The following is a 22,107-nucleotide window of genomic DNA, read 5'->3' on the forward strand; positions in this document are numbered from 1 at the left end:
TTAGACCATAATTTAGGCCACAGAGTCAGGATGTGCTGGCATTCCTTCTGGTACGGCTATACAGTCAATCAAGCAGGCTGTTCTATAAATGTATCATGCACTGCTGTAAGGAAATGGCTGTCTGTCTGAGCAATCAGCCACAGATTCCTGTTGTTGCTCTCGGTTACTGAGCTTCTAACAAACATGGCCGGGAAGGTCAGTGACTCGACATGGCTACACAAACACTAGAGACCGGGTCATCCCTCTCAACTATAGGGTTGTCGTTTTTAGCGGTGCCAGCCGCTCTACACCTGACTATGTCCGTCCGTATGTCCGTTTGAGCCCGGACGCTTTACACAGCTATAACTCCAGTTCGCATGCCAGCAAGTCCAAATTTGGTATGTGGACTTAGACCACCAATAGGGACGAGCATTGATTGCTGAAGCCCCGCCCCGCCCTATTATAGCGCCACCAGGAGGCCACTACACTTGACTATGTCCCTCCGTATGTCCGTTTGTCCGTTTGAGCCCGGATGTCCGTTTGAGCACGGGCTTTAAACAGCTATAACTCCAGTTCGCAGCATGCCAGCAAGTCCAAGTTTGGTATGTGTACTTACACCACCAATTGGGACGAGCATTGATTGCTGAAGCCCCGCCCCGCCCTATTATAGCGCCACCAGGAGGCCACTGGCTTTAAACAGCACTTTACACAGCAATAACTGCAGTGCGCATGCCAGCAAGTCCACATTTGGTATGTGGACTTACACCACCAATTGGGACGAGCATTGATTGCTGAAGCCCCGCCCCGCCCTATTATAGCGCCACCAGGAGGCCACTGGCTTTAAACAGCGCTTTACACAGCTATAACTCCAGTTCGCAGCATGCCAGCAAGTCCAAATTTGGTATGTGGACTTAGACCACCAATAGGGACGAGCATTGATTGCTGAAGCCCCGCCCCGCCCTATTATAGCGCCACCAGGACGCCACTGGCTTTAAACAGCTATAACTCCAGTTTGCAGCATATGCCACCAAGTCCAACTAATACCACCAATAGGGACCAACTGTAATTACATAAGCCCCGCCCCCTCTGTCTTCCCATTGGCTGGGCTTTGAACAGCCATAACTCCAGTTCACAGCATGCTACTGAGTACAAATTTGGTACGTGGACTCAGACCACCAATAGGGACGAACTGAAATGTAGCAAGCCCCGCCCCCTCTGTCTTCCTATTGGCTGGGCTTTAAACAGCCATAAGTCCACTTTGCAGCATGCTACCAAATACACATTTACCACATGAACTTTTACCACCAATAGGGACAAGCTTTAATTGCTGAAGCCCCGCCCCCTCTGTATTGCCATTGGCTGGGCTACAAACAGCCATAACTCCAGTTAGCAGCATGCCACCAAGTCCGAATTTGGTTTGTGGACTTACACCACCACTAGGGACGAGCATTAATTGCTGAAGCCCCGCCCCGCCCTATTATAGCGCCACCAGGAGGCCACTCATCAAAGGCACCGCTTCCTTCACACAGGGTGCGATTTTTTGTAAAATACGACTAGAAGCACCTAGGTTCTGAAATTATGGCAATGTTGATGAGAGTGTGGTGACAGTTTGATTGTTTGGCCTTTTTCTCATACTCGTAACTAACCCACCCAGAAGGTTAAAAAAGTGTTTTAGCTACTTTTATGATCCTGAGTGGTATACTTTGAAGCGAATGACACACCCTCAGCCTGCATTTAGGCCTGGTTAACAGCTTTCCTCCACTAAAATGTAATAACGGTTTAATGAGAGGGTAGCAGCAGTGCCAGTATGGTTTGGTAAGGGAATGGTTATGTGGCATAAGGCATTGGAGGGATGGAGGGTGTTGGAGATTCTGACAGTGACGGAACGAGGAAGAGACGGAGAGGGGGAGGAAAAGAAAGAAGTTCAGGTGTAGACGCTGCTGGCTGGCATGAACTTAGTGGTTGTTTCTTGTCAGCCACAATGACTTCACACTGTCCCTGACTGTCCTGTGTACCTATAATGTTTGCATTTCTAGATCAGATGAAAAACCACTGCTACTGGGTATTTGAATGCACAATTTCTCACAGTGTTGCATCTGGTCTTTTTCCAGGTGATACAAGCAGAGTCACTGGCTCTTCATCCAGCTTACACTGTGTACACTGTACATGATTACTCCGGACATTTTAACATCCATCATCATTCTATCATCTAACTTTGATAGATAATAACATTAGTTGGAATAACGTTAATTGTGGGTGTGTTTTTCCATCTAGGTGTTTGTGCAGCAACAGCTAAATAAAACACCCACAGTAAATGTTATTACCTTCAGTATTGTTTACCCGTGAAAAGTATCTGTTTTTAGATCCAACTGATGTTGTGTTGTTATGTGTTGTATTCGCAGGGGGCCCACGTCTGGCTTAGACACAAAGAGCAGCTCCATCCCTCCACAGTCAGCTCCTGTGACGATGCAACTCTGGTCCTCACTACTGATTATGGGAAGGTAAGAACAACACTTGTTTACCCTTCAAATATTAAATAGCCTTTAAAGTGCAGAGTTTGTATTTAATACAAACTCTACACACTGTGTCAAAGCATCATCTGTCTCCTATTATCTACTACCCAAAATCACTTGGCTTTAATTAGTTTGAAGACATCGAAGTGGATATTAACCAGAATTGTGGCGTGACAGCTTGTTCCCACAACATTATTCAGATCTCTCGTGAAGCCAAGGAAGTGCTATGTAAAGCCATCACTGTTTAGTCTTTCTTATGTGCTGCTTTAGAATGTCAAGCCAGTACATTTCCGCTTGCTGATTTTGACTGAAAGCCAAGGACCTTCCCCTTGTCTATTAGCCTATAAGTGATATAAGGCTTGAGTCCATGCTACTACTGAACTAAGATGTCCAATAGCGTGTAGCAGTAAAACAACTTGAAAGACCCACAGGGCATTGTTTATGAGAGGCTATTGTGAGCGCAGTCAGCGCACATGCGTTCCATCTTAGAGCACTGTATCAGGCTCTGTGACGGAATCAACACCTTTTGTAATAATAGAAGAATGGCAGGAATGGGCTCTACTTTGTGACGAGTCAGTGGCCTATGCTTATCTGTTTGGCCTTTGTGTCTGAAGGAAATCCTGCAAGAGGGAGAAAGAGAGAGCAGTAGAGAGCGATGGCAAGACAGAAAGAGAGGGAGAATGGGGGGCAGAGAGTGAAATAATGGGGTGTTGAAAGGTTAAATAATAGACTCTGATTTAAATGTCTGGGGGTCAGATGGCATTATGGAAAATGAGCCTTCCGTTGTAGGCTCATTTGTAGAGGAAGGCCTTTGTACAATGAAGTACAATGAATAATACATAAAATAGGACCCTCTGGTTCCTCCTCGTGGGCGTTGAAGATCCATCCTTACCCAAAGGATGGGCCTTTGTTCAGGGCCAAGGAGGGCCCAACAAACTGTTTAGTCTAGAGGACCACAACCTACAGCATCATAACACATCAAGCCAAGCCTGTCACACAGCTGTTATCCTAACGTCAGACCCAAGGCCCAGTGTTATTTCTGGACCTCTTTACTATTGATCTAAATATGGGCGACATATGGGCTCAAGTGGCATAGTGGCTGAGGTGCAGAATTTCTTTCTTTTGGAAACAAACATCTCAGCATTATCTTTCCTGGCCCTGAATCTGCCTATTCTTGTCTGTCATGGAGAACTTAAAATACAGTCTGCTGTTATCTTAATAACTCTAACCTCTGAAAGGGAGACAAACCAAGTTTTTGTTGAACCAGAGCGAGCAGAGTCTTTTGTCTTGGGGAAAGGGGAAAGGGCCAGATTTACAGTATATCTTTAATGCCGGCAAGGAAAACATTTTTTACTCTCTTCTCTGTTTTCAAGTATGTTTGTGACATGTGTTGCTGAACACTCAAAGGCTGTTTTGTTATGTGTGTCTGGATTAAGCAATCATTCTGTAGCCTGCTGAGATAACTGTTTCCACAGCAACTAAATTTGGTGGTGATGTGATCAAATGCATCAGACACGTGCATATAAATGATTGAACTGCCCATGATGTAATGTCACCACACATGGCTCCAAACTCACTTATTTCACTTATTAACTGGACAAGAATGTAGCATCTGCCAATATACTAGTGTACATTATGTCCCTCAAGGGCTTTGATTGTGCTCTAGTCCATTGAAACATTTGCTGCCAGGTGTGTTGCCATGGAGATGACACTAGAGTCCATGTATGGCACCAGTGATCAGCCATGTTAATTAGTGTCTACAGTACACAGTAGCTGATCTTGAGGGCATGTGCATTATACACGCCTTGCTGAGGAGAGGCCCTCTTTGTGGGGGTTCCTTGGCCTAGTGCATTGTGGGTATGGGGAGTAGAGGGCTTATGGCAGAGACCTGCACCTGCACATGTCCTCACCCTCTGGGTATTTCACTTATGTCTCTGATTTAGAGAGATCACAATATACGTAGATGTTTATTGTGTGAGTCATAACGACCCTACAGTCAAAATGGGTTAATTGAAAACACTGGCTGTGGTGAAAACAAGCATTTGCTATTCTCAAGTCAGATCCACAAAAAACACTCCCCCAGCTCGCTGTGATTGACACGGAGGGAGTGCTAGTTTTGGTTCATGTGATAACCTATTCCGACCACCGCGGCTTGCCAACTCGGATGGCGTGCTCGTCGACAGCATGGTCACTCACTCGCCTACTGGCCTCGCTCGGGCGCACCTCATAAGAGACTCAAGGCCTTGATGTCGGCATGCGCATGCCTGCCTGCCTGCCTGCCTGTTAAAAAGTCATGTATTTGTTGCAAAACATTGCACATATGCAGGACATTGGGTGAACCAAAAGAGCACTCCCCAAATGAATTGGCTTGGGAATCGCTTGCGTGGTGAAAACACAAACAGATGGTCAGAGGTACCCTCTGTACCCTCTGTCAGAGTTCAATTAACAAATGCACCCTGGCAGCAAGGTCCCCCTGGGCTCAACCTAGCATCACCCTTTGTTTCAGCTCTTGCGCTAAAGGTGCACTAAAGCAGTGCTTCTCAAACCTTTCATGCCAGGGACCCCCAAATTGATCTTTTTTTGGCTGCAGACCCCCATTTGAAAATATGTTGTGCCAATAGGTTCGCTTTAAAAGAAATATATTCAAAGATTTGCACGAATCTTCAATATTTTTCAAAAATTCCCCTGGTTCCCCTGGAACCCCCTCAAGGACCCCTGGGGGTCCCCGGACCCCACTTTGAGAACCAATGCAATAAAGTACCATACTCAGCTTGTGGCCTCAAGGGAGCACACCAGGAGGTCGTTGTCCACTGACTCAGGAGGTTCCTTCTGTCATTTTAACTGGCTGAGCTGACTCCTGTCACATCAACCTTCACCATTCATCACAGTTTGTCCCCAGGATAGCCAGGGCTTAAAAATGACCACTGTCCTGAAGTTGCAAGGTGTGACTGAGCAATCCCCACACACTCACAGAGCCGCTGTTCAGACTGAAAACCACATCTGCTCTTTCCTGTAACAGTTTCTCTGTAGTGATAATAGTTTTATTTTCAGCTAATATCACAGCATTTTCCATGCTGTGCACTGTTGGATTCTGTAAAGCTCATGGAAACTAATAGAACGGTGTGATCTAAGAACCTTGGCTGTCGTCTGTCCTACTATTGAACCTTTCACTGGGAGTGTATGTTTGCGTGTGTGCGTGTTTGCATTTTCGTGTGTACACATGGCACCAGCTGAGTGACAGTGAGTTTGTCTCCAGGGGGTGAACATGGCAATAGGCATGTAAGGCAAGGCATGGAAAGGCAGGCTATGCACTACATAGCCAGTGTTGGTGATGGTGATGTCATTTGGATCATAACAAGCTATGTCAATAATGGAACAGGATGGCATTACTGTATTGTTCTGCAAGGTGTTGGTACCCCGTTTCAGCATAAAGCATGCATAATTTGGTACAAACATCAAGAATGGCATTGCTGATGGCTTGTGTAACTACTCAGATATAGTACAATTATACAAAGGCGAAAATGGCAACGTTGACCACATACGGTTTGTCTTATAGCTGATGACCATGCCAGTGAAGAAGGATCCAAAATCAGTTTATCATACGAGATGAAGTAGACCATCTCTTTACATAAGTTTGGGTTTGTTTGCCGCCAGCTGTGTCTCCGGTTTGGCCAGGCGCTAAGACATGGTGTGAGCTTATTGTGGGCTATTTTTGCGGAATGTTTGCCAGTTTTTGATAGGCCCAGAATCGCTGGAGTTAATGTCGTTGATTTATACTCTATCATACGACGGTGTCGCACACCGAAAACGGCTCATAACACAATTGACAGTGTTCACAGGTGGGATTATGTCCTTAACTAGCGACTGGGGGAAGATGGCATGAACCTCCCCATATGTTACAGTTTACCAGTGAAACTCCTCAATGTCAGGTGAAAAGAAGCAGCTGCTGACCTCTGTGTGGCTGTCTACTCCGTACCCAGTGGAGGTTGGTTGGCAGGTAAAGGGGGGAATTGAAAACGATGAAATTGAGGGAGAAATTCACAAAAACAAAGGTATGTTCCCACTGATAGATTAAACTATCGAAATTGTCCATACTATATAGCCACACAGCACTGGAGGCTGAAAATAACCCACTGATACACACTCAGCCTTTTCTGGATTATTGGTCAATTGAGCCTTTATGTTTTATAATGTGAGCGCATCTGTGTGAGCAGTGCACATTCATGAGCGTGTTTGCCCAAATCCCAAAGTCACAGAAGTGCTATTGTGCTATTTGTGTCTGAGTGTGTGGTGAATGTATCTCACAAGGAGTAGGACATTTTGTAGTAGCGGTGAGCTGTCAGTGAATAGTACCAATAATGTGTACTTTTGCATGGCATCCAGCCAGTGTTGTTTATGCGTTGTCTCTCTTTTAGCCTCTCTCTCCTTTGAACAATATGCACCATTAATAAGCCTGCAGCCTCCTAATCCACCCACATCCCCTGGGCCAGGGTGTGACCCTACTGCAGCAGATGGATCCACTGGCTGTGTGTGTGTGTGTGTGTGTGTGTGTGTGTGTGTGTGTGTGTGTGTGTGTGTGTGTGTGTGTGTGTGTGTGTGTGTGTGTGTGTGTGTGTGTGTGTGTGTGTGTGTGTGTGTGTGTGTGTGTGTGTGTGTGTGTGTGTGTGTGTGTGTGTGAAAGACACAGATAGGCAGTGATAAACAGACAAACTCTGTGTGTCAATGCCTTTTTGTATCTGTGTGTGTGTGTGTGTGTGTGTGTGTGTGTGTGTGTGTGTGTGTGTGTGTGTGTGTGTGTGTGTGTGTGTGTGTGTGTGTGTGTGTGTGTGTGTGTGTGTGTGTGTGTGTGTGTGTGTGTGTGTGTGTGTGTGTGTGTTTGTGTGCATGCCTGATGATTCCAAAGACATTAATTATCCATCTGTAGAGCAATGGTCCAATGTTTTTTGAGCCCTCCCAAAAGATCAGGATGCACAAAGCAGTATGGCGGGTGTGGTTTCAGGAAGCAAACCCAACCACTTACACCTGGTAATTTTAGCATAGCTTTTCATTACTTTACTGTACTGTTAACAAACGTGTTAATAAAGTATTCAATCAATTGCTAAATCTCAATTTGCACCCTCTGGACTACAGAGACTTTGATTTAATGTACCATAGCTAACCTAGTTATTCCGCTTTGGACGGATATGAGAGGCATGGTAAAAGTGTGAGATCTAACGTGTTGTCAAGTGTACTGTAGACAAGGATACATAGTGACTTTGACTCGCTTTGCTGCTCAATTTCTGTGATGGATTTACATGGTGTGCTGTACGCTCTTCCAGTGTCAACACCAGTTATCATTTGGAGATGATTGTTTGACTCAGTTAATGATTTAATTTCATCAATCAACAGTCTAGAGAGCCTCACATGCACACTCATTATGTTACAAGCTAGATCACATTGTCCTGAGTCACAAGTGCACCACTCATTCATTACTCTTATGATGATCAAGTTGGATCCCTCGTGAAATGGACTTTGGAATAAAGAAAGCATCTTTAACTCTTTCTGAGGTGCCGCTAGAAGAAACAAACCAACCTAATGTGAGGGCAACTCCCGCCTTGAGTGTTGAAATAATCACCTTGCTTGTGATTAATTAAGAATTAACTATTTAATAATGAGTCCATGTTCACAGCGAATACATAGTTTATCACTCTGGTTGGGCTGGGACCTCTGCCTTTAACACTAGAAAGAGTATGCCACTGGCACAGAGCCAGCCTTTTGTCCCATTTAATGTATTGTAATTGGTCGTTGGTTCCACATGGGAAAGGGGCAGGCTACTGTGTAACACACACACGCGTGCGCACGCGTGCGCGCGCGTGCGCGCGCGCGCACACACACACACACACACACACACACACACACACACACACACACACACACACACACACACACACACACACACACACACACACACACACACTCATATACATACCGATAATAAATGTTCTGTTGTCTAATTGTTATAGTGGAACAGAATGCTAATACACTGCCTAGAGATTAAAATGGTAATGAAAGCATTTGATATTGTTGTGTTTAAATGTGTTAAATAGCTCTATATTTCCATAGTAATCATTGCTATAGTGTTCAGTAACAGGGGTCTCTCCAGCTCTTCAGTGATCACACAATACATTTTCAGCTTTAATCTTTAAAAAAAAAATATATCACTTACAGCTCCTTTAATTGTAGCCTTGTTTTTCAGTATGCGGTGTGGTCTACCATGTAAAAAGATAAATATATAGATATTGGCATGTGGAAAGTGGCATATCACACAGAAATGAAACCGACCAATAACCGTCACAGTGGGCTAAAGCAATGGAAATGTGAAACCTCTTTTGAAGCTGGGAACTCCAGCTCCGTTTCCCATGTGCATGTCTAATGATTCAGGCATGAACAAATCCCCAAGGATTATTCCATGAAATCAGAAGAGAAAATTATTTAGAGAAGGTCAAAACAAAGGCTGCTATAGACAATATGTATGGTACACACACACACACACACACACACACACACACACACACACACACACACACACACACACACACACACACACACACACACACACACACACACACACACACACACACACACACACACACACACACACACACACACACACACACACACACATTAAATATGAATGCCAAGTGTCTGTCTCTTGAGACTTAAGATGTTTGGGAGGAATACATCGTTTATTTCTCTGGTGTTTTCCAAGCACAAGTGATGGTGTTTTCCTCTATTTTTCATTTGTTTTCCCCATGATGAAACTTGATGTACCACCTGTAATTGCAAATGAAATTTGGTAACTTAGCTATTTGGTATTGTATTTCAGTTGCCTTTCGAGCCACCACAATTTGGTTTGATGGTGTGATACACAATGGCACTTGAATCATCGGATGTAAGAGGAAAGATTTGAAGATGCTTGCCTTCATAATATCTTTTCTAATCTATACACACACACCAATGAGTGCAGCCTCAGCCTCACTCAGTAAAATCTTCTCTTCATTGAAAAGCGTGACCTGTAAGGATCCATTAAGGTCTATTTTTACACTTAACACTGAGGGATTTACTGTGCATGAAAATTATACAATGTTTTCTCTCTTTCATAGACTCTCATAGAGTGTATGTGAGTCCAAATAATACATGTTCAAGCTAAAAGTGTCAGACTGTAACAACACTAGAACATTGTTGTTCAGTGTCTTATCAGACACTATTTTGAAAGTGCAATTGTGTCCAATTTTGTTGCACAATTGTTCTAATTTTATGTATTAACTCTTTATGGTAACACTGTTTATTATAATAACATGACCTAAAAGAAAACACTGCCTGGGTGTCTCTTGTCAAGTTGTCAGAATAACAATAGAGCTTAAATGTTGACACTTGTACTAATAATGGACCCCATTCCATTAGACCAAAGCTCACGTGTCAGTGATGACTTTACCTCATTAATTAACTGCAATGTTTTTGAATGGAAAAGGTTACTACTTTTAAGCATCTGCTGAAAGTGAACAGGCTGTTGGATTTATGCGTCAGTCAGGCCCTGTGCTGTGAATAGAGGCCAATTTTCTAGAGTGCAGAGGGTGGGGTTATGGCCAAAGGGTTAGGGACAGCTAGTGTGTCAGGGTGGCTGTAAATCTGCTTGCATCTGTTGGGGTGATGACTTCACTCACTGTGTGTGTACTGTTTTTCACCCCAAAGGATCCCAGCACTCCACCACCCTTGTTATGAGAGAAACATGTAGTAACTCAACATGGAGTGCATTCATATTGTGTTGTTATCTTGATATACACCCATATGTTCTAATGGCTCTCTCATCTGGCTTGGAAAAAACTGACATGCACATAGTTGCCAGATAGAAATCATTTTGTAATATTCATTATGCAATTCTTTTGTTTTGTATGACTTTATCTAGATGTAATTGATCGGCTAGGCTAGAGAAATGGCACAAAACAAACAGTATTTCCTTAAAGTATCACAGTCTTGACCCAGGACAGTCTCCGGCTGTAATGGAAACGATACTGAAGATATTACTGTGATATACTTGACGTTTTAAATATGCATGTGATACTTTCTATGTTAAAATGTCTGTTTTCAAAAACTTCGGAGTAGACAGGTGTAGACCAGAAGGCCAAGCTAGACAACACCATGCTGAAACTAAACTTAAATGAAGTCCTGCCCTCGCTTTCATTTAGTTCTTCTCTTAGTCTTACTGTCAGGTATCACAAGGCCACACTAGCAATTCTGCGCTGACTCATCCCATTTGTGAAATCCAAGGCCTGCTTCCCAGGGGGGGACAGAATATGCCGGAACACCAGGCAGTAATGCATCAGCACACCACAACCACAACCCCAACCCCCAGTCCATCGTCCATCGATATCGATCTAGACACTGTTTCCCATCAAGTGCCTAACACTGCTGATGCAATCTCTGTCTCCTCCATTGCTTTTATCTCGTCCCTTTTTTCACCCATTCCTGGTTTTGATTGCCATTAAGTCATTATGTCTGTCTGCTTATGGATCACTAATGGATCTTGGATGCTGTATTCTTGTCTCAGTGCTCACAGTACTGCCTGCCAGGCTGCCACTGTAGGAACATTGTCAAATCCCTCCCTCATTTCTGCTTACCTCACTCGCTTTTCAGCTTCCCCTTATAGTCCATTTCAAGTCAATTCTCTCAAAAGTGGGTACGCTCAATAGCTCTTGCCAAGCTTGCAAAAATCATACTTGTGAGAATTGAAAGTCAAGACAAGGACATCTCTGTTCATCATCTTTCCATCACGGCTGTATTTTCTTCTTTAGAGAGCGAGCAAGTGAAACAAAGCACGGAGAAGGAGTCTGGGCAAACAAGTGACAGGCATAGACAAGCACATGAGGGTTTCAAGGTGCCACTTTTTCAGTCTGAGCAAAGGCCCCTCATTCTTTTTGCACCGCCCCATGAATCTTGCCTGTCATCTGTGCATGACTTTAGCTAATCTCATGATAAGAGACTGATGTTGTGCTAGCTGCCCGATTCAGTTGTGTGTAAACTTGTCAGTGTCCTAGTTCTGACTAGTACAGTCTGCTCCCCTGAGGTTGTAAGCTTCAGTACCCCTCTGGCTGTCAGATAGGCCTTCATCTGTCAGCTGTGGACAAACAGAGATACTGAATATAGACTCCAGGCAGGCAAAGTAAACGGTTTGTTCTCTGTCATAGTCCTGCAGTTATCATGCAGCATATTGAAATAAAGCAACATTATTTCAATCCAGTTGAACACCATGCCCATATAGTTCTAATGTCTGTCTACCTCCCTCTCTCATATTACTGTGAAAACTGAACTCTTCTAATGGATTTGTTTGTGTTTCAGACCATCTACCTCCAGAGGGCAGAGGTTAGCAGAGAGATGGTGTACCCCATGCACTCCACCAGCGTCCTTGGAGTAGAGGACATGTCCTCACTGGCAGAGCTGCACGAAGCTGCCATCATGCACAATCTGTACCTGCGCTACCAGAAAGACAACATCTACGTAAGGCACAAGCTTAGCTCCTATCTTGACCCATTGTTGTGTTCATGCTTAAGCACCATGTAGGATTCGATGTCCGTGTTTGCCTGACTAAGATCTAAAATACCATCTATCACACTGTCTGGCACCTGAAATGTGAAGAAAAAACAATCGCACAAATACACACACATACATGTGGGGCGGCAGTGGCTCAGGGGTAGAGTGGCCCGGTAGAGTGAACTGGAAAACCGCAAGGTTCCCAGTTCGATCCCGGGCTGGGGCGCTCCCCTAGAGTTAGTGTCGAAGTGTCCTTGAGCAAGACGCTGAACCCCTAATTGCTCCCGATGAGCAGGTTGGTGCCTTGCATGGTTTCCTCCGCCATCGGTGTATGAATGTGTGTGTGAATGGGTTAATGGCACAATCAATGTAAAGCGCTTCGGATAGAAGCGCTATATAAATGCACCATTTACCATTTACATGCATGCACGGTTGCGCGCGCGCACACACACACACACACACACACACACACACACACACACACATACACACACAGAGACAGACAGACAGAAACACACACACACACACACACACACACACACACACACACACACACACACCTTCCTTCCTGCTAATTTAATCTCAGAGGGTTTGGCAGGTCTTTATAAATGACATTACAGACCGTTGTCATTGTAAGTGGAATGATGACCTACAAACACACTTCGGTGAGGCCCTTTTTCCCCAAAGTCCTTTACCCGAGTAGGACCGATGGGTTTGGTTCTTAAAATAATACCAGCCTCAATGTAAACTAGGTCATTTGTGGCAGTATAGCTATATTTTTCTTATGTGTGTTACTGACCCCTGGTAGTATGTCAGAGGAAAAGGACGTGAAACTGGGATAATCTTTTGAATGTGAAAGTGAAAGTGAATTGGTTATTTCTTTCATTAAATGTGGAATACAGAGTTCAGGAGTTCAACATTTGCAACAGTGCTGGAGGTCAGGAAGTGAGTCTTGCAACAGCTGTAGAGATTACTAAGCATTTTGTTTTCATCAACTGCTATCATACACATTGTCTTTTACCATATATAATATCTGTCTTTGTCTTTTACCTAGTACATTATCTATCTTCTTCTTCATCATAGCTCTCTCTCCCTCTCCCCCCCTCTCTCTCTCTCTCACTCTCTCTCTCTCTCTCTCTATCCCCCTCCTTTTCCCCATGTTCCTTTTTTGTTCTTTTCCTCTTGTATATCCTCTGTTCATTGTACTCTCATGTTCTCTCTTCTCCTCTTGTCCTGTCTCCCTTTTGTACCACAGACCAATATAGGTTCTATCCTGGCAGCGGTGAACCCTTATAAGCGGATAGCAGGACTGTACGATGGGGCTGCAGTTGAACTGTACAGCAAACACCACCTGGGGGAGCTGCCTCCACACATCTTCGCTGTGGCCAACGAGTGTTACCGCTGCTTGTGGAAGAGACATGACAGCCAATGTGTTCTCATCAGGTGGGCATCAGGGTTGGCCTTGATGGAGGGAGGCCAACCAGTGACTCAAAGGTTGCTGGTTCATTCAACGGGCACAGACAGGAATTGGGTATTCTGGATGTACACTGGTGACTGGAGGGTGGCTACACAACTCTGCCCTTGAGCAAGACACTGAGCCCCAACATGCTCCAGTGTGAGCCTGTCGTTAATGTACAATCATTATCCCGCTTATTACATGGTTACTTGTGAAAAAAAGTTACCTTTCCTGTCATTTTAAAGGACCACTTCACCCATTTTCAACATATCTTATATACTTGGTCCTCAATAATGCTCATTATAAGCTGGTACCATTTCTGTCTACTCGTTCTGAGAATCAGAGCGTTGTTTTTGCCATGTGGTAATTAACTTACCACTCAAATGAACCACAGCAACATTTTCATTAATAAGAAATAGCTTGATTGATCTGATTGGTTAGCTATGATTTATTTTTATATTGGGAAGATATTACAATTTCAAGAATCAAGTGATGAATATTGAACATAATAAAGCTAAATCTCTCTCTTTCTCTCTCTCTCTCTCTCTATTGTGCTTGCTCTCTCTCTACTCTTCTGTCTTCTCTCTCTCTTTCCTCACTTGCTTTGTTCCTCTCTGTGTGGTGTGTGCGTCTCCGTGTGGTGTGTGCGTCTCTAGTGGAGAAAGTGGTGCGGGGAAGACGGAGAGCACCAAGCTACTGTTGAAGTTCCTGTCAGTGATGAGTCAGAACTCAGTGGGCTCTCCTCCGTCAGAGAGGACCACCAGGGTGGAGCAGGCTATCGTTCAGAGCAGGTACCCTAACAGAACCTTTTATCCCCCATCCACCAACCCCAGCATGTACTGTACGTATCAAATCCATAGTGTTAACCGTTATTTCATCCATTTGTGACTCTGAGAATGTACAAATGTAGCCATATGGACCTGTGCGGGTGCACTTGGTTTAATTTGTACACTCTCAGAGTTACAAATGGATAAAATAGCACTGAATATTTTACTGTGTTTGTACAATGTATGATTCCCACTATGATCTATACATATTTCTGCCTCTAGTCCTATCATGGAAGCTTTTGGGAACGCCAAGACGGTGTATAACAACAACTCCAGTCGCTTTGGGAAGTTCATTCAACTCCACTTCTCCCAGAATGGAAACATCCAGGGAGGGTGCATCATTGACTGTATCCTTCACGAACCCAATTCTTTAACCACTCTTAAACCCTATACTTAGTTGACCGGAGTCCCCTAGGGCTCTATACTAGGTCCCCTCCTGTTTTCGTACTACATTTTTACCCTAGGGCTCTATACTAGGTCCCCTCCTGTTTTCGTGCTACATTTTTACCCTAGGGCTCTATACTAGGTCCCCTCCTGTTTTCGTACTACATTTTTACCCTAGGGCTCTATACTAGGTCCCCTCCTGTTTTCGTGCTACATTTTGTTTGCCCAGGACGCTAGGGTTCTTGTGGTTAAGGCCTATTATACAGGAGACAAACTGACTAGAGGGCTTTATTCATGTGTCTAAACTTATGCACCTTATATCTAACCTCATGTACATACTGTACCAGCTGGATTATGCTCTGTGTATATATTGCTATCTTAGATTTTTGCCTATCCTTGGCATGTTTATCTTTTTGGTTTCTTTTTCTCCTTGCTAATTCTGATTCTGACATGTAGAAGTATTCACTGTGTTATTGTCTTTTCCTTGACTCTCAACATCTAGATTTACTCGAAAAGGTTTGTGTTCAATCACTGGGATCCACTTCACTCAACAACAAGCTTCTTCTCTTCAGTTAATCATTAGATGTGGTTAGTTGTTGTTTTAATAGTCATTCATAGATTCTAGTCATATATGAAAGATTGTCTGTTCCTCTCTATTCTAGAACCGTGTGGTTAGACAGAATCCTGGAGAGAGGAACTACCATATCTTCTATGCAATGTTGGCAGGGGCAGACAAAGACCACAGAGGTGGGTTATCTTATTATGGACAATGTTTTTCTTTGACAGCATATCACACACACAATGTTGGATTTTTTCCCCTCCTAGTCAGCGGAATCATTTTATTTTCTTTAATGTATTAAACGTACAATGCTCATCCCTTTCTCCGTGTTGCAGACATGTACTTGTTGTCCGAGGGCCCAGAGTCCTACCACTACCTGAGCCAGTCAGGCTGTGTGAAGGACAGTAGCCTGGACGACAAACAGCTGTTTGACAGCGTCATGGTAAAGGAAGGAACAATGTTGATTGTTTTTTTATGCATGGGAATGCTGTTCCTGTTACACATGCTCTAATCTACCACCAGAGGGCGTTGTGAACCCATACAAGATCATCCCATCAGATAGAATTGACTCATGTAACTCGAGCCTTGTGGAATTTTATTTATTTTTTTATTGTGTGGCTGTTTTGTGGTTTGTGAAGCATATTTTTTAATGATATTCTATAATGAGGTGGAGTTACAGTAAACGCCAAGGAAGTTCAATCTATGTCATGTTCTGAGCAGACCGACATAATGTATGTTATGATCATTACACATTTTCAATGATAACATCACATGTCCATGTATGAAATCTATATGTATAAATTAAATTCATTTCTCATTGTTGTTGCAGGAAGCCCTCAAAGTGATGGAGTTCTCTGAGGAGGAGATCAGAGATGTTTTCAAGCTGCTGTCTGCTGTCCTCCAGATGGGGAACATTGAATTCATGACCGCAGGAGGAGCGCAAATCACTTCCAAAGGAGGTAATAGAGTGAAACCAACAAATGTAATAACATCCAACAGATTTATTAGAATATTAAATACTATGTGTCAGACTGAATATGCCAGAGAGTTCCAATGATGTACTCATTCCCATCACTGGATGGATTACAAAAAACTTGAATGAGCAAAAAAGTTAAATGGCCTTTTCAGATAACTACTTGATGATTGATCTCTAGAGCCTTAAGGCAGAACACAATGTTATAATTGTTGGATGCAAGAAGAGATGGCATTGCCTGTCCATATTAAACTCAAAATGTCTTTTGAAGCAAAAAAGAAAAATACAGATTATGTACACAACATCCCAAGTGCTAGCATCGAGTTTGAGAAATGCTGTGCTAGCAGACAGTAAGAGAGCACTAAACAGGCTGTAACATGAGCTTGAGGCTCCTTTGTTAGCTTAGTCTGACCTCTTTTCCAAGGAATCTGTGTACTACAGTAACTACAGTACATTACAGAACAGCCACCAGACTTGAGTTTCCTCTACTCTGGGGCTGCACAGGATATGTGCACAGCACAATCCCTAGTGTTACTTAAACTGTAGAAATGATGGAGTCCATTTTTACGCTCTCAGAGTTAAAATAACAAGATTTTCAGCTGTGCTGTGTGTGTAGGGATGAGTAGGGACCAGATTGATCAGCAAAGCCTGTGTTCTACTCATAAATAAAGGCAACATTTATTTTTTGTGGGTGCTTGTATTTGCGCATGTGCCCATGCATGTGTTGCGTGCGCGCGTGTTGTTATTTGAAATGTGTGTGTGTGTGTGTGTGTGTGTGTGTGTGTGTGTGTGTGTGTGTGTGTGTGTGTGTGTGTGTGTGTGTGTGTGTGTGTGTGTGTGTTGCAGTGGTCAGTAACGTCAGTGAGTTACTGGGCCTGGATTCCTTCCAGCTGTCGGAGGTGTTGACGCAACGCTCCATGATCCTCAGAGGAGAGGAGATCTGCTCACCGCTCACTGTGGAGCAGGTAACCATACGTCCATTTCATACTGTTCTCTATGGCAATGGACACTCTACACAGCTTTTACCTCACTTTTAGGCAGAACGGTTCTGATAGGTTCCACCACAAACCATCAACAGTAAGTCCTTTGCAAACACACGTATTGTTGACAACAGGTCAGTAGAAAACCAGGCTGTCCATACAACCTGTGGAAAAGAAAATCTAAACAAATTAAAAGTACAAAAATCACACTTTTAGGTCCAGTTTGGCCACCTCAGCTGGATTTTTAGATGTACCGACTCAGCAAATTTGGGAGTAGCTGAGACTGATAACCGGCAGAGATTGTCTGCGAAATGGATTTCAGATGGCACAAATCTGCTGATGGAAGCATTGTCCCTCCACTGTTCTCTGGTGTCTTCATGGTATGAAGTCTGACGCACTGGGGATACTTTAGAATTTTACACTGTCTTCCCAGTCCATGGTTCAAAGACACAAATGTCTGTTGCCCCCCTCCCTCTTACCACTCCTCCCGCTGTCCTGGTGACACACACAGCCTCTCTGCAGCGCTCTCTCCCACATGTCTCTCCAGATCCCTTGCGTGACTCCCAGTCATTTCCTGCTTTTTGTCTGCCAGATTCCTGGCACAACAAAGCTATGGTGATAATGATCGCAGTCAAAAGCACAATAGAGGCAAAGACTGGGGTGAGGTGACAGTGCTCTCCTCTGGGGGCAGTGTAGTCGACAATCAAGAACCACACTTAAGACGTTTTGTGTTTACGTAGCTTCAAATGCCAGTACTATGGTGTTTAATTTTGAATGAATATGTGAGAGAAAAGTAGTGCATTTAGTTAATCATTTTGGTCCCACGTACCAAAAGAACAACTTAACACATGGCACAACCCTGCTTTGCATGAGCGCAAGCCCCCCAGCCCACTCAGCCTCATAAATCTCAGTGAATATGCAGAATGGACCTTCATCATTGTGTAAGAGGCACGAGAGTCACAAGAAAGCTTTTCTTCTTTAAGACAAAGACTGACTTGGGTTGTACAGCCAGCTTGACTGTCTGCCCTTTGAAGCTGGCCCTCTCTCTTAATAGAATGTATTATTTCTGTCCTGGAGTCGTTCAGAATGGCTTCTTCTCACAGTGGCCAGTGGTCACCCACCCCATGACGCTGCCCGCTATAGTGCCCCCCCCCCCCAATCAGGACAAATAGCCATTCTTCTGCCCCTTGTGCCGGAGATCCTGAAGCCACTAGCGCTACGTACAGTATGTTCACACTAAGCAGCAGCAGAAATGACTCTGCATGATGGATTACCATATAACTCAAGAGCATTGTTGCCCTGCATACATACCGCCACGCTGTGTTATTTTCAGTCCAAACACAATGCCTGTTGAGCCATTGTTTAGTTGCCTAGTTCAAGCTTTTCATATACATGCTGTACTGTACGGATGCTGTCTGGCAGAGAGGCCCATTTCAAATTGTACTCAGCTCTGGGTCACATAGTATTTACAAATAACTTCCTTGCCTTTGTTTTAACCTCATTAGTGTACCATATTGTAGGAGTTAACCACATGTAGATGAGTTGTTGGGAAACAGAGAAACATAATGAATATTGTCACAATTGGGCAGAAATGTGTTATTTAAAATATTATTTCCACATTTCACTCCACATTTTCCATTTCCTGAAAAGTAACGGTTTTGGACATACAAGATGTCCATCATACACAGACAATATGATACATTCACCTGTTTTCTGCTTTCTAGCTTTCTGGTACTCTTAAAATTGCCCCATGGCAAAAGACCCATTCAATAGTACTAAAACGTTACACATACTACCGGTACACATTTGGTTCCAAGACTTCATAACACAGTGCACTCCCAACACCCAGAGTGGAAATGTAACTCGCGAACCTGTGTAGATGTTCTCTATTTGGCTTCCACTGCTCTGTCCTTATATGGCCCTTTGACCTCTGTGTCTCTGAGTGTATTCCAGAGACAGTTATTGTGCTTTTGGGCGTGTCATCCTTTTCTATTGGACATAGAAAGGAGACCCGAAAGACTGTTGCCTGAGGCGACAGTCTTAACAAAGCCAGTTTACACGGTACTGTGGCTTGTATGTGTTTTTACAGAGGTTTTTGTACTATAACAAATAGCGTGCCGTACACGTTGCGCAACACCTCGAAGATGCGGGCACTGATAAACGGCGGCATCTGTTGTGAAAACAGACATTGTCCTCCTCGCTGCTCTCCATAGACACAGACAGACGGCGACAATGATACCCCTTTGTCTGCTCCCACCCACACCGCTGCTATCACACACCTCATTACTCATTCAAACATAACACCATTTATAACATATACAGTACAGTACATGTTGATGTCTGTCTGTGTTTAATGTCCACACGTAGCATAATTTGTTTTTCCTCATGTCTGACCTGTCATCAACAGTACAGTAACCTTGACCTCTTTGCGCCGTGATTCACAGGCCGTGGACTCACGGGACTCGGTTGCCATGGCGCTGTACTCTCAGTGTTTCTCCTGGATCATAATGAGAATCAACCAGAAGATCAAAGGGAAGGACAACTTCAAGTCCATCGGCATCCTGGACATCTTTGGCTTTGAGAACTTCCAGGTGAGAGCTCCTACGGTCATTTCCCGCCCGGTGGAGCGCTGTCTGTCTGAGACGTGTTTTGCCATGCTGATTTTATGGCTTTTTAATTAAACTTTCCCCCCCTCCCCTCCTCTCTCCTCCAATCTCTATCTTGTAGGTGAACCGGTTTGAGCAGTTCAATATCAACTACGCCAATGAAAAACTACAGGAGTATTTCAACAAGCACATCTTCTCTCTGGAACAGCTGGAGTACAACAGGTACTGTAGAGTGAGCCAAGACTTCTCCATCTCTGGAGGCTCACTATAGGCTCAGAGTTGTTTAAATAACAGGAGAGATACTTTCAAAAGAGTTTCATTTTCCCACCAGATATAGCCACCATTAAAAAAAACATTCTTTAAATGAAAACCTCATTATCTCCAGAAGGCCGGTAGGCAGAGATTAGGTTTTCGCCCCTGACCGTGTGTGCGTGATAAAGTATTTTCAGAAACTGCTGGACCAATACGTGTCAAACATTTTGCAGAAATGTGGAAAGGAAGACACTCCACCCCCCAAAAAATGTATCGGCCTCATGGTGGCGCTATACCAAAGCTCTTTATGTTTTGGTCTATATCTCTTGAACTGCAGTTTGTACAATCAAATTATTTTCCCTGGATTCCTTGGATCATGATGCAACACCCCATATACGTAGGCCATACCAATTTCCACCAAACTAGATTATCTGCCATTTTATTCAAAGCACACATTTTGCTACTCCTCCTCCTGCAGATTTTGGGAAAAATCACACAAATTGCTACACATTATCTCTGGGCTCATGTGATAAACATGACCCCAAATTTGAAACTGAATCATGTATTGAGGGCTTTCCAAACAACAGAGCCAAAAGCAATTTCACTTAGACCCATAGTGCCACAAATTCTACAAATGTTACTGTTACAATGAGCATCACACAGGGTTTTGATATACTGCTGCACTTAATTGGTTGCACTTGTTGCACTTCTAAAATTATTGGGACGGGCCTATTTCTTACAAAAAAATTATGTACAGTATAGCCTATCATGAACGCAACAGAATCGACCCCAAATTGACTAGCCTCTATAGAGTGCACCCCTAAACGTGCTTTAACTTCTGCCTACAATTATGTGAAAAAATGAACCGTATGTCATAGAAATGAGGGTTTTTCGAGGGTGGAATAATTCAAACCCTTATTTAAATGTACACATTTACTTTCATGGCATGTGTGCTGGTAGGAACACTGTCCAAAGCATTAGATGTGGTGGCAGTGGTCCGCACAGAAGGTCCAGAGACAGTGTGAGAGTTGCTAGATAGGAGATCAAGTTGGGGGTGGGGGTAGGGCCTCCTCTTGGCAGAAGTTTGGAATGGGCTCGGTTTTCCCCCCAGACAGTTGTCTTCTTGTATAATGGACCAGCAGCTTGGACATGGCTCATTTCATCACATGAACCGCTGGACAATACAACCATTGTATCTTCCTCAGTGTTTATATTTATATATATATATATATATATGTATGTGTGTGTGTGTGTGTGTGTGTGTGTGTGTGTGTGTGTGTGTGTGTGTGTGTGTGTGTGTGTGTGTGTGTGTGGCCTGAATTATAGTTAGTCACGCACTGGTGTTGCGCACCAAAATAGGTGATCTACAAGCTCACATGTCACAACACGTTGCGTGATGCGTTTTGAGCTTGTAGATCGGCTATTTTCGCTGTGCGACACCCGTGTGCAACACCCGTGTGCAACTAAGTATAACTCAGGCTTGTGTCTCCTTCAACAGGGAGGGGATCCAGTGGGAGGCCATCGACTGGATGGATAATGCAGAGTGTCTGGATCTCATTGAAAAGGTAGTTGTTGCAGACATGCATTCAAACACCAAACAAAGTCACAACCAGAACCAACCGCAGACCGCCAGCCAGAACATGCTGACCTAGACGCTACACTGTGCTTACATTGACCTCCCCAACCAGAGAGCCTATCATTATATAGTCTCATTTTCCATGTTGTGTGCACGGTAACATACACTAATGTTTGGTTGCAATGGGCACAGATGAAGTGGAGCACCGAGATCATTTGTGTCAATTTTCTCTCCCTGCAGTTGTTAAAGTGAGGAGTTAAGGCCAATGAATAATCCCGGATATGTTGTTTTAATAAAGGGGGGCCCCAGTGGGGTTCTGACTAGTTCCATCATGACGGTGATGTCTTTGAATCAGTCTGTCTGTTTGTTAGTTAGCCTTTCACTGTCTCTGTCTGTCTGTCTGTCTGTCTGTCTGTTAGTTAGTTAGTTGCCTGC

General features: G+C 43.8%; 1 protein-coding gene across 2 annotated transcripts in view; it reads left to right on the plus strand.

The window, feature by feature from the left end:
* The window catches only part of myo10l3 (myosin X, like 3), a 72,237-nt gene that overhangs the window by 18,765 nt on the left and 31,365 nt on the right, over window positions 1-22,107 (plus strand). The window contains exons 2-14 of one of the 2 annotated variants that reach the window (XM_084083738.1): window positions 2,382-2,480; window positions 11,868-12,026; window positions 13,315-13,502; window positions 14,172-14,306; window positions 14,565-14,689; window positions 15,229-15,242; window positions 15,389-15,473; window positions 15,621-15,727; window positions 16,115-16,244; window positions 17,105-17,223; window positions 19,683-19,829; window positions 19,966-20,066; window positions 21,595-21,661. In XM_084083738.1, the coding sequence (XP_083939864.1) occupies window positions 2,382-2,480; window positions 11,868-12,026; window positions 13,315-13,502; window positions 14,172-14,306; window positions 14,565-14,689; window positions 15,229-15,242; window positions 15,389-15,473; window positions 15,621-15,727; window positions 16,115-16,244; window positions 17,105-17,223; window positions 19,683-19,829; window positions 19,966-20,066; window positions 21,595-21,661 (1,476 nt within the window). Of the gene's footprint in view, window positions 1-2,381; window positions 2,481-11,867; window positions 12,027-13,314; window positions 13,503-14,171; window positions 14,307-14,564; window positions 14,690-15,228; window positions 15,243-15,388; window positions 15,474-15,620; window positions 15,728-16,114; window positions 16,245-17,104; window positions 17,224-19,682; window positions 19,830-19,965; window positions 20,067-21,594; window positions 21,662-22,107 lie in introns of those variants that run through there. The other variant, XM_084083737.1, reaches the window with a different exon arrangement.

This window comes from Gymnoscopelus microlampas, assembly GCF_963454915.1.
Source record: "Gymnoscopelus microlampas genome assembly, chromosome: 17".
NCBI classification, from domain to species: domain Eukaryota; kingdom Metazoa; phylum Chordata; class Actinopteri; order Myctophiformes; family Myctophidae; genus Gymnoscopelus; species Gymnoscopelus microlampas.